Source organism: Choloepus didactylus, chromosome 9, assembly GCF_015220235.1.
Source record: "Choloepus didactylus isolate mChoDid1 chromosome 9, mChoDid1.pri, whole genome shotgun sequence".
NCBI classification, from domain to species: domain Eukaryota; kingdom Metazoa; phylum Chordata; class Mammalia; order Pilosa; family Megalonychidae; genus Choloepus; species Choloepus didactylus.
The window spans coordinates 108973415-108985287 of NC_051315.1; the positions used below are offsets into that span (position 1 = coordinate 108973415).

The window sequence follows — 11873 nt, forward strand, 5'->3', positions numbered from 1 at the left end:
TTTCTGTACTTTTTTTTTGTCATAATCAGTACTGCATACAATGAGCTTAAATACATAATTTGACTGCTTAGCTTTTTTCTGTTTGTCACTTTATACAATGGCATGATAATATTTTCCCCTTTGAACTGTGATAAAGGCTTATCAGTCAGTTTTTGCTAAACAAGTAAAATAAATCAAGACGAATAACTTAATTTTAGTCATTCTTGCATTAGGAGAAAAAAAATCTATCGTCCAGGTGAGAGTTGAGTAATATTACAGTTTTTGGAGGAAGAAGGAAGCACTGATCTAAAGAAGATAGCTTTTCCTCCCTAGCAGTACATCTTAACCAAAGGTGATATGGTAAGTGAATCCAGAATATTTGAGAGAGAAAAAAATCTACGGAGGGACAGTGTACTTCTTGCATATGTGAGGCTTGTTCTATATTGCAAGTGCAGTATCTTCTTTGCAATATAAGAGCACAGAGCCTTAGCATCAGGAATGTTAATGTCTGCTAATTAGGCTACAGAGAGGAATTTCAGTTAATTACTAAGTATGAAGTGGTGTGCTTAGATGATTCTAATATCACCAGAACTCACTTTAGTTGGTTGATGACTCTAGAGGCTTCACCATCTTTGAGTATGAAGAGGGCAGAGTGAAAAACGAGCAAAGAGAATCTCCTCCCCTCCCCTCCCTACATTGGTTGCCCACCTTTGGTGGCTACTCCTGTTTTTTTTTTTTTTTTGCTACTACTTGAGTACAGTGTTTTCATATTCAAGAATACATCCATGTATTCTTCCAATACTACCAGCAAAACCTAATTTCACTGTCATGGCAGATTAGAAATTCGGAAACTCAAATGTATTGAGTGCCAGCTGTATGCCAGGCACAGATATATATATTATCTCATAGACCACCAAAAAGTATACTGCATGTTAACCTTACAGACTTTTCCCATCTAGAAAATGTCATTTTCTTTTTCCATATTCCCCAGCATTCCAGCCAATTTAATATTGATACCAAATATCTATATAACATTTTGATTTTTAAAGAACGTTCACGTGAAATGTTATCTAAATCGTATCTAGATAGAGGTAGAAAATAATGGAAAGAAAACTATATATCCAACTCTAGAACCGAATTGTTCAAACAGTATCTGTGCCACCCTCACAGCAAGCCCCTAAAAATTGTCAGGAGCAGGAACTAGCTCCCTGTTATCCCTAGAAAGCCCAGCCTCAGAGAGGTTAAGTGGGGTTACTCTGTGAGCACTTAGAAGCAGCACGAGGATTAAAATGCTGGTTCCTGTGCACTGCACTGGACCTTCATTCCTTAATGGATTAAGTCTTATAAATGGAATCTTAGACCAACAATCTCTAGAGTACTACAGTCCCTATCTCTTTCATCTGAACAAATGTCTATCTGGCCTTTGAGCTGGGGGTGGTTAGGAAGACCGTTAAATAGAGCTCGTAATTCTGATTCACCTTTACCGCGTACTCTTACCATGTCTGACTTGCAAGTTTATGCTTTTTTATCTGCCCTGATATTGCATGAACCCATTATTTTGCTTTTCAGAGTGAAAACTGGATTGTTTATATTAAAAATGTTTTTAAATGGTATCTGCTGATTTTTGGAAAAAAAGTATAGAAGGGAGAGTGCACATACAATTGGTAATGGGGAGAATTGCTGAGTGAGATTCTGGCTCAAGAAAGCTGATTCTTTGTGGTTTTAATAGGAGAGACATGCTTCAGTTATTTCTCTTAGCCAAATTACAGAAATGTAATCACTTTTGACTGTGCACTGAGACATTCATTTACATTGCTGTTAAAGCAAGTGGTAAATTTGGTCACTTCCCAAACAATCAGTTAAGTAAACTTCACTATAATCAGAGAGATTGAAGGACAGTCCTCACACTCTAAGATATTAAGATATTAATATATTAAGATATCTTAAATTATTTCAAGATATTTTACCATAAGTTATTTAAAGTTAGCAAGCTGTCAGATTCTTGTGATTAAATGTTAATGATTTGAAGAAAAATAAGTATCCAGGGATGCTCATTTAAAAAAAAATTAAATTATAACTTCACATTTGCACATCATGGTGAGAGGAACCATTTCCCTGCAGTGTGTTTGGAAATATGGAGATTTTATGATTCTTTTGAGAAATATTGGTAAATCAGTCCTGCTGCAGAAAGAGAAAGAAATTCTTCCATGACATAAGTTTAGATGGTTACTTTCTTTTAAATTTATTGGTACCTCTCATTTCATTTTGAAGCCAATCATAAATATTACTCCTTTTTTATACTCATTTTTTATTGCCATTACAACCTGTCAATTAATTCTTTTCCTTAACTTTCTATTCCAGTTGGTGTTGTTAACCATGCCATTAGCTTTTGTATGTTCTCCATCTGTTAGTTCATTTTCCTGCAAGTCCCCAAGGACTTCCATTTTCTCGTGCTGCATTTCAGTATGGGAGGAGGAGGCACTGCAGGAGCATCTGGGAAGTGGGGTGCCCCAGAGTCTCCAAGAAACCTGGACTTGGGTGTGAGAGGTCCGGATAGGCTGATTCTTCACTTGAAGTTTATCGTCCTTATCAGAAAACTCTCTTTTTTTATTTTTTAATTCTTAGGAATTTCCTTTTACAAAACTGTGTTATGATTAGACTAGTGATTGTCAGCCAGGGGTGATTTTGCTCCCCAGGGGATATTTCTCAATGTCTGGAGACACTTTTGGTGGCCACAACTGGGGTGTGTTACTGGCTTCTAGTGAGTAGAGGTCAGGGGTGTTGCTAAATATCCTGCAATGTACAGGATAGCACCTGCAACAAAGAATTATCTGGCCCAGAATATGAGTTATATTACTGTTGAGAAACCCTGGGTTAGAAGAATTTAAACAATCTAGATCTTTGACTAAGGCAGAGGACATTGGGTTAAGTTGGATAGAATTTTATTCAGCTGGAAAGAATCCTAATGATCCTCTAGCTGAGTTTTTATTAAAATTGTGAACACATACAAGGAAGACTGAGATACAAAACAGATACAGGTGTTACTCCTCAGTTAATGGGCAATGGAATTGCAGATTGGGATTACCCCTGCCTACGGGCCTCTGAAGACCCCTGAGGACTTCAAGGAACAGAACTTGAAAAATACTTGAGTCTCAACTTCTTATTTGATAGATGAGGAAACTTACAACGCTGAGAAGTAAAATGGCGTACTGAGATCTCGTAGTAAGTCATTGACCTAGAATCCAGTTCTTCTGACCCTGTAATTCTTCATTCTTTTTATTCCATATTGAGAACCCTGAAGTGAAAGAGGATTTATCCTCATGGCTTTATGTTATTGTTTCTTACAGGATGATGGGAGGCTGAGCTATACCTAAATAATCATTCGATAAAATCTCTGTGCGGTGGGGAGAAGGGGATCATCTTTTTAGCACTTGTTTTCCTTGTAGCTGCCGAATCTAGCCCTCTTTATTGTTATTGCTATTTATTGATTTCCCACTTTAGCATCATAGACTCTCAGAACTGAGATCTGGTCATTTTACTGATGCCATCTGGAGAGGTGAAGTAGAGAAGCCCAGTGTCTCGTAGCAAGTTAATGGCTAGCACAACACCTGGAATCCAGTCCCCTGGACCACTGCTACCTCCATCTTTCTACCACATTTTTCCTTGCCTGCCCCTTACAATGCCAACAGCCACGTCTGCCTGAAAAAAAGATGCTCATACTTCCTCTTTCAAGAGCACACAGGTTTTTTTGACTGTGTAAAAAATCACCAAAGCCTTGTGAAGGATCCTAAGTTAAAGTTTAGAATCATTTTTTTAGAACAATTTTTTCTTAACCACAGGCCTTTGTTGGACCCCCCTGACATTTTCCTTTGCTCCTTTCTGCTTTAAATCTCCAGTGTATTTTTTTATATGCTAGAACAAAGAAAAGCAATAATGACAACAGCATTACTTTACCTTTGTTTAGCACTTGATTCTTTTATAAGATATATTTTTTAAAATTTTTATTGAGGTTGAACATATATACAGTAAAATCACAAGACTTATATATGCAACATGATGAATTTTTACACGTGTATACTTATGTACCCACCACCAGATCAAAACATAGAACATTTCCAGCACTCCAGAAGGCTCTCTGATGCCCTTCCCAGTCAGAACCCCTTGCTCCCCAGGGTAACTACTGTTCTGATTTCTGTCATTTAAAAGTAGTTTTGCCTTTTTTGATCTTAATATAGATGGAATCATGCCTTTTGCGATTAATCCATGTTGTTCATTCCTTAGCTATGTAGCATTCCCTTTTATTATCCTACCACATTTTATTCATCCATTCTGATGATGGACATTTGATTGATTGTAAACTTTGGCTATTACAAATAAAGAGACTATGTATATTCTTACACAGGTTTTGATGAGCATATACAGATTTTTAAAAACATTTTCCTAAGAATTAGAACATAAAACTTAGAATACTACAAAGCATTTCTGCATACTTTTCTTCATCTCAGACTCACCCAAACCCCGTGAGATAGATCACATAAGTAATAATATTCACATTTTATTTTTGAAGAAAATTAGTTACAGAAAGGTCAAGTGGCTTGCCCAGGGTTATGAGAAACGGGCAGAACTCAAGTTACAGTTCTGTTCTGCCACACTAGAGTACACGATGTCCTTGCTGTACTATATTGCCGTCATAGCATCAAGTAAGCCACAGGTAGCAATGGATTCCAAATATATGTCATTTTTAGGCAAAACACGTGCAAACAGATTTTTATTCTTCCTGATGCTTTTATTCACCTGAGTTCTTGGAAGTCATGTGTTTTTAATTGGGGATTAATAAATTAATTTTGTAGCTGATGGTTATTTTTTAGCCTTACAGAGTATAGGACTGGGCATTTCTACACAGAGGTTATTTATTCCATTTTTTTTTTGTGGTGCATTTCTGTATACTGAAATTCAATATACATGATTGAATTTTAGTACACTTGAAAAGTAGTAGATTATCCAGTTCATAAAGGTCTCCAGGGAAGAAGGCTCTTTCTTGGTAACCCCAGGTAAATGATGCTGGTTGGAGGAAGGAGTGTGTCACACGTGTGCTTTCAGTTCTCTGCTTTGTGAACATACTGCAGAGGTAAAGAACACAAGAAAAGATGAGAGTTGACTCCTACCCCTTTCTGCTGTGTTCAGAGAATCTGTTGCTTTTATTGAGAAAGCAGTGCGATCATCGAATTCTCTGCTATATCTGTAGCTTCCCAGTCACTGCACAGCCTGGAAATTACTTGCAGTTAAAATCTCTGATGATGAGGAGTGCTGTGTGCAAGAAATCAGCCTTGCTGGGGGCTTTGGGAAGGATAATGGATGGCAGCCCAGCTTTCAGCCATAATTTACCTACACAGAAATGTGAAGCAGATCTGTCCAGAAAATCAGTTGCAGATGTTGAGCACTTGATGGAAATGGAAGTTTGTTTGCTGCCGATACTCTCTTTCTAGGAAATTGGCCTCATCTCAGAGATGTGCTATTTGTATTTAATTGTATATACCATGATCATACTGCACAAGCAATTCTATCTTAATTTATCCTTTAATTGCCGTAGGAAAGGGGGGAAGGGAATGGGAATTGGAGCTTTTAAAGGCTGAATGCCAAAAAACCAGGGATTTTCCATATCATTATTAAGTGCCTACCAGGTGTCAGGTTACTAAGGGGTGATAAAAGATAAGAGTGAACTTAGAACCACTGAGCCCATTTAGTTTGTCATATGTTTGGAAGGTGCTAGTCATCTGTGGCTCTGTGGAGGTCTGTGGCAGGACTCAACTCTTTTTATTCTCTTTACCCTGGCTGACTAAGTCTTATCCTTTAGTCATATATTCCTGATACAAGAAAATCATGTAGGGATTACTGATAATGAGTAGGAGAGGAGAGGAACAAAATTAAAGAATTTTTTTTTAAATAGTGATAATGTTTAGGAGAAGTGTAAGTTAAGATTAATTTGGGAATCTAGGATAGAGCAGAGGTTTGCTTAGGCATAAACCATATGCAAATAAATGAATGGATTGCTTATTTATCTGTATTTGGCCCTCTGGTATCTTTATTAATAGTTAACCAGAATAATTATACTGAAGCTGATTACAAGTCTGTTCCAGAGTGTACTGCCCCCGTTGCTAGGATTTTCTATCTCTGATACCTTTGATTCCCAGCCTTGAATGTGGTCCAGTTTAGGGTTACCAAATACCTATGGAAAAATCCATAAATGTCCTTAGAAGATAAATTCCCTCAATCTCTCAGTCAGAAGTGATGTGTAATGAATGGTGAGGTGGTTTTGAATGAGGGGTGGGGGGATGGGGTCCACAACAGATGTTGAGTCCAAAAAACAAGCCATCATGGATGGCCACAGTGCTGACAATGCCAGAGCCCCAATTCTGCAGATAAAGCCTTTTTTGTTGCCATTTTGTAATCTGTGTGTGTGTTTTTGTACATGAGGAATAGAAGGACATGTAGAGCCTGCTTCCTGAGACTTGCACACAGCCCAGTATTTAAAGGGTGACATATTTTCATGTATTTATTTATAGGCCTATGGTTTCAAAGGTTTCATTTGTATCCACTGTACCATAAAATTAACAGGAACATTTAGGGTAGAGCATTTCTCTCCATTTTATCATGTTGAGTAGAATCCACTGTAGGAGAGCAGAGGTGGTCTAGCCTGGAAGGTGCACTCACTGCACACTCCACAGCCACTGACCCTGGGGAGTCCTAACAGAGAGAGTGGAGCTGTCTTCCTGGAACTCCCCATCTTCTACCCCCCTTTAGAAGCAGCCACTCCTACAAGCTCGTCTCTACCGACCATGATTTTGCTACCATTTTTAATACTTTTGCTACCAGAAGATCCTCTCTGGCTGTTACGTAGATTGGTGGTTGGTAGAGCCTAGCTCTTGATGCAGTTACTGTATACCTTGGAGGAAGAGTCCCCACTGCTTCCTCTCAGAGGGAAGGATGGAAGGCAAGAGTACTCAGATCATTCACCACTTTTTTTTTTTTAATTAGAGAAGTTGTGGGTTTTCAGGAAAACGTGTAAAATACAGTTCCCGTATACCACCTTATTAACACTTTGCATTAGTGTGGTACATTTGTTATAATGTATGAAAGAGCATTTTTGTAATTGTACTATTAAGTATAGTCCATCATTTACAATAGAATTCTCTGTATTGTACAGTCCTATGTTTTGTTTTAATTTTTATTCTATTAACATACATATATATAACCTGAAGTTGCTCCTTTTAATCATATTCACATATATAATTCAGTGCTGTTAATTACATTCTCAATGTTGTGTTTCCATCACCACCATCCATTACCAAAACTTCACAATCAACCCAGGAAGAAACTCTGTACAATTCACTACCATTTTAAAATCTCATTCCTAGATCCTTGCAGATTTCAGGACCCTTCCTTTTCTACATATCTGACTATTAGAGGCTTCAGGATTTAGAACACTGATGCTGAACAGAAGAGTGAACTAGAAATTTTCTCATCCATTTTCGTGTTTTCAAAAATATCTACATAAATTGAAGGATTTCCAGAAAAGGAAATTAAGCAACCTCCCAAGCTCATCCGTTTTTTGTGTTTCACATCTCTTACAAGGAGTCCTCCCTCTTTGTGTCCTCAATGAAGTTAAAAAATAGCTGTTATAATCTTTTAAAGTTCAGAGACTTGAAGTCATGTTAGTGTTGTCCTTCAAAAAAGTCCAGAACATACTGGTTTGAGGTGTTTGGTTATTTTCTTACTGGCAAAAGCCAGCTCCTTTTATGTGAAAGCAGAGATGGTAAGATCAGAACAGCAAAGTGCCCGACTGAGGTCCCTACACATTGTCACTGTCTTGAGGAGCCATGTCCTTTCCTGTCCCTTCACAAGAATATTCATGGTGACTGTTGAGTATGCCCTACTGAACATGAAAATTTTCCTCTCAAATCCAGATTCAGGTGAAGGAGAAAATGTCCAGATGATATTTCTTTGGTGCCATTTGTAACGAGACTTTGCTAAACAAATCTTCTTAGGTTTGTGGTAATGCTAGCAAAAAAGGTATAACTGTCATATTGGTACCATCACCAATTTTCTATTCGCAGTTTCTGGCCCCCAAAGAAAAACCAGAAGAAGATGCAGCCAGAGTTGAAGAAGGTGGCGATGTGGATGATTTAGTAAGTACTGCTAGTATATAGCAGGTCCTCTAATGATTGAAATCACCTGCTGTAAATACAGCCACAAAGACTGCTTATCGTATACTTCTTTTCTTATTTGTGTTTTAATTTCTAACACTCCAGAAGCTCCCTATACTATTATTTATTGCCATTATAAATTTAATCAAATAGGTAATTTTAAAATGGAAATTCCTGTGCTCCATGATTTCAATTGCATTGTTCATTCAGATTAATCCTCCCTGTTGAAGGGCTAAAAAAGAGCTAAGTAATCTGTTCCTTTAGTTGCAAAATGTTATAATTACTGAAATTACTCTTAACCAAAATTAAGCAATACAACATGCAATTTGTGTGGGTTGACCAATAAAAACAGCCTTTAAAAAGCCTAATTCTTAAATGTTCTGAATTAACATAAACAAAATAGGCTGATAGGCATTGAGGATTTCTGGACCTCATTGCACCACATCATGAATGCCTGTGAGGCTGCATAACTGTTGACTTTTGTATCCAGCTTTCATGTTTGGAAGCTTTCTGCCCTGAAGTCTCATGTGTCAACTGAGCAGCAAAAACTGCCTGCTGTGTTTGCAGCCTTTTAAAAGAGAAGCCCTTAGCATTGAGATGAGATACTTGGAATTTAACTCCTAGAACAGCAGTGAGAAGGCATGCATTTCCAAGCGTGCCTACCAATGAACAGAACCATTTTCAGTAAAGCTTGTCTCACCAGGGAAGCAGTGGTCTGAAGTTGACTTGATTCCTTTTTAAATATGTTGTTCTTGTTTCCAGCTGGACATGATATAGGTTGTGGGATGTGTGGAGATCTAAGAGAATAGAGCTGTGTTGCCATGGCTGTGATGCTGGGAGTTTCGTAAAGAACAGCCTGAAGGAACCCATTCAAGGGGAAACAAGCTCTGGAGACAGTCTCTGCAGATTACATGGAAGTGAATCTCACCCAGTTCTCTGTGGATTGAATATGTGCATATATATTATAAGGGATGATTTGGACATCATAAAAGTTTATAAAGAGCAATTGTTATTTTCGGATTGGTGTATTATTTCTTTTGTGGTCACTGATCTCAGTATATTATATTACTTTGAAGTTTCTAGAAAACAGATTTTATCCTGACCTGGGGTGTTGGTAATGAGGATTGCAGCCCTCATGAAGTTCTTACTGCCTCATGCGTGACTACGGCCTGGTCCTTTGTGAGTTTTCTCAACACCTCCTAGGAGTGAGGCAGTCGTGGACATGGTCCTTCATCTGGTCCTCCAATAGCAATCACAACTTATGCAATCAAAGCAGTGGCATTGTAACGTGAGCCTTTTACATTGCACCAGTTGTGTGTTTATGTGGTTTTCCTCAAGCGGGGTGGGAGGAAGGAAGGGCCCAGTTTCCCAACCTCCTCATTTAAGCAGTGAATTATAATGGCATTCCCAGGAAGAAGAAACCCTATTTTGGCTCAGCCTCTGCCATATCAGTAATCTTTAAAAAACAAATAAACAAAAACTGAGAAATTCACTATCAGTAGTTAGTATTATATCATCTTGTTAATCTCTATTTTCAGGTTCAAAGAGAGAAAGTTTGGTTGTCTTAAAAACCTTCTTCCTCAGTACCCCAGTCCTTCCCATTCCTACTTACGTTTCCTTTTCTGTCTTTCTGAATGATGCTTCCTTTCCTAAAATAAGAAAGTAGCAGAGCACCTCTTCTTTTTCCTCTCCCCATTCCTTCGCCAATTTCTAACACCTCCTTCCATGGTGTCATGCATTTCTTGGTGCCCATCTCCCATTCCTCCAAAAAATGGTCATTGATACAATAAATTTGTAAATGTTACAGTCGTAAAAGACTCACACTCCTTCTGTGGGTTGCTGCTAATTACTAATGCTCTTCAAAGAGTTCTTCAGTGCTGGGCATTGATGAAAATGGAGCTCCTAGGCAGCTGAGGAGAGAAAAGTGGTTCATTTGGGGGCTCTAGGACACCCCTCGATGCTTTTGCACATTTGATTCAATCTTGACATAGGTACAGGTGCCCATTTAAAGCAACCCCAATGAAGGATAAGGTAGCCATCTCTCACTGTCCAGTTAGATACTGTTCTGGTTGGCTAATGCTGCCAATATGCAAAACACCAGAAATGGATTGGCTTTTATAAAGGGCTCTGAGGTCCTTCTGTCTGTCTGTGAACTCCTTTATACAGCTCCAGTGATCCAATTAACACCCATCCTGAATGGGTGGTATAACACCTCCATGGAAATTACCCAATCAAACGTTTCACTCAAAATTGATTGAATCACATCTCCACGGAAATAATCAAAGAATTTTAATCTAATCAACACTAATACATTTGCCCCCACAAGATTGCATCAAAGAACATGGTGTTTTGGGGGACATAATACATACAAACTGGCACAGATACTTAAAGCCTAGGTGATATTTGTAACTTGGACAAAACATCTTTCTTTGAGTCGCAGAGAGGGAGAGCTTTGTTCTCTTAAATTCTACTTCATTTTCTTCAGATCCTCAGTGAATATGGTCCCCTAAGCATCCTCTGTCTTTGGCAGTTTGGGGAATTCCTTCTTAGAAACATCGATCCTTCTGTCCAACCAGGAAGAGTTTGAATCAAGTTCTTTCAATCTTCTGATAACTTTATGATTTAGGTTGTACGTAGCAGGATTATTTGTGCTTCCCTAAGCCCGTTTTTACCTAAATTATCTGAATACCTGAAGGAAGAAATGAGTTTGACAGGCTGGGGAAAGCAAGTACTAAATTAGCTTTATAAAAGTTTCCAAATCTATTTCACTGTGTGCTATGTTGTCACAGTATACATGCTATATAGACTTGGTCATAGCATTACTGTTTGAGCAGGGACTTCATGTTTTGGATGAATTCACCAAGGGCCCACTTACCTGAGATGAAATTTGCAGAGCTATAGAACTCCCAGATATTCTGCTGACTGTGGCCTTGGAGAGCAGCAAGCACTACATCAGTCAACCCTGGGCGAGGTGGCAGAAGCACATTAGACCACACATGATAGGCATGTGTGAATCAGAAGTCACTGACTCTGCTTCCTCTCACCTTTGGTCTTCTGGCAATAAAATCTATTGACTTACAGAGGAGGCAGAGAGAGATTAAGGAGGGCAACTCAACCCCCAGTCACAGCGCAGCACCCCTATACATTTCCAAATGCCCGTTCAAGATTATGTGCCACCCCCCAGTTAAGAATCACTGTTTTAAATACTGGGTTCCAACCCTTTGCTAATTAATTTCATACACAATTTAGAATCTTGGAAAACTCTGGAAACTATATTGAGGATAGGCAGTTTTTTATCTAATACAAGATAGTTTCAAAAAATAAATAGACCCAGATACACACTTCTATTTTGAATTGTATATAGTGCCAGTATCTGGCTTTGCAGCTAATATTGAGTCAGGCAACAGATATTCTGTTTTGTCTGCTACCGTCAGTTGGCCTCATTTCATATCACCCCCTTCTTTTCCCCCAGGGTATTCAGGTTCAGAGCATGAGCTGGTAGCCCATTCAGAGTAGATACTGTGGCAGGATGCATTGTGGTTTGGCGAATAAGCACTGGGCTAGCCCAGGTCCTGGATTCGAGTTCTTCCTCTGCTGTTTTCTGTGTGGCCTTAGTCAAGCACTGAACCCATTACCTACATCATAGGCTTAAAAAGTAAGAGTATGCCTATCAAAGTACTTTGTAAACTA

The 11873-nt window shown here is 38.5% G+C and overlaps 1 protein-coding gene across 3 annotated transcripts in view; it reads left to right on the forward strand.

Annotated features, from left to right (window-relative positions):
• XRCC5 (X-ray repair cross complementing 5) overlaps positions 1-9203 on the forward strand; it is a 103999-nt gene extending 94796 nt beyond the window's left edge. For all 3 annotated transcript variants that reach the window (XM_037849507.1, XM_037849508.1, XM_037849506.1), the window contains exons 20-21: positions 8094-8165; positions 8946-9203. In XM_037849507.1, coding sequence (XP_037705435.1) covers positions 8094-8165; positions 8946-8960 — 87 coding nt within the window. In that variant the 3' untranslated portion in view covers positions 8961-9203. The remainder of the gene's footprint in view (positions 1-8093; positions 8166-8945) is intronic.
• The last annotated feature ends 2670 nt before the right edge of the window (positions 9204-11873 follow it).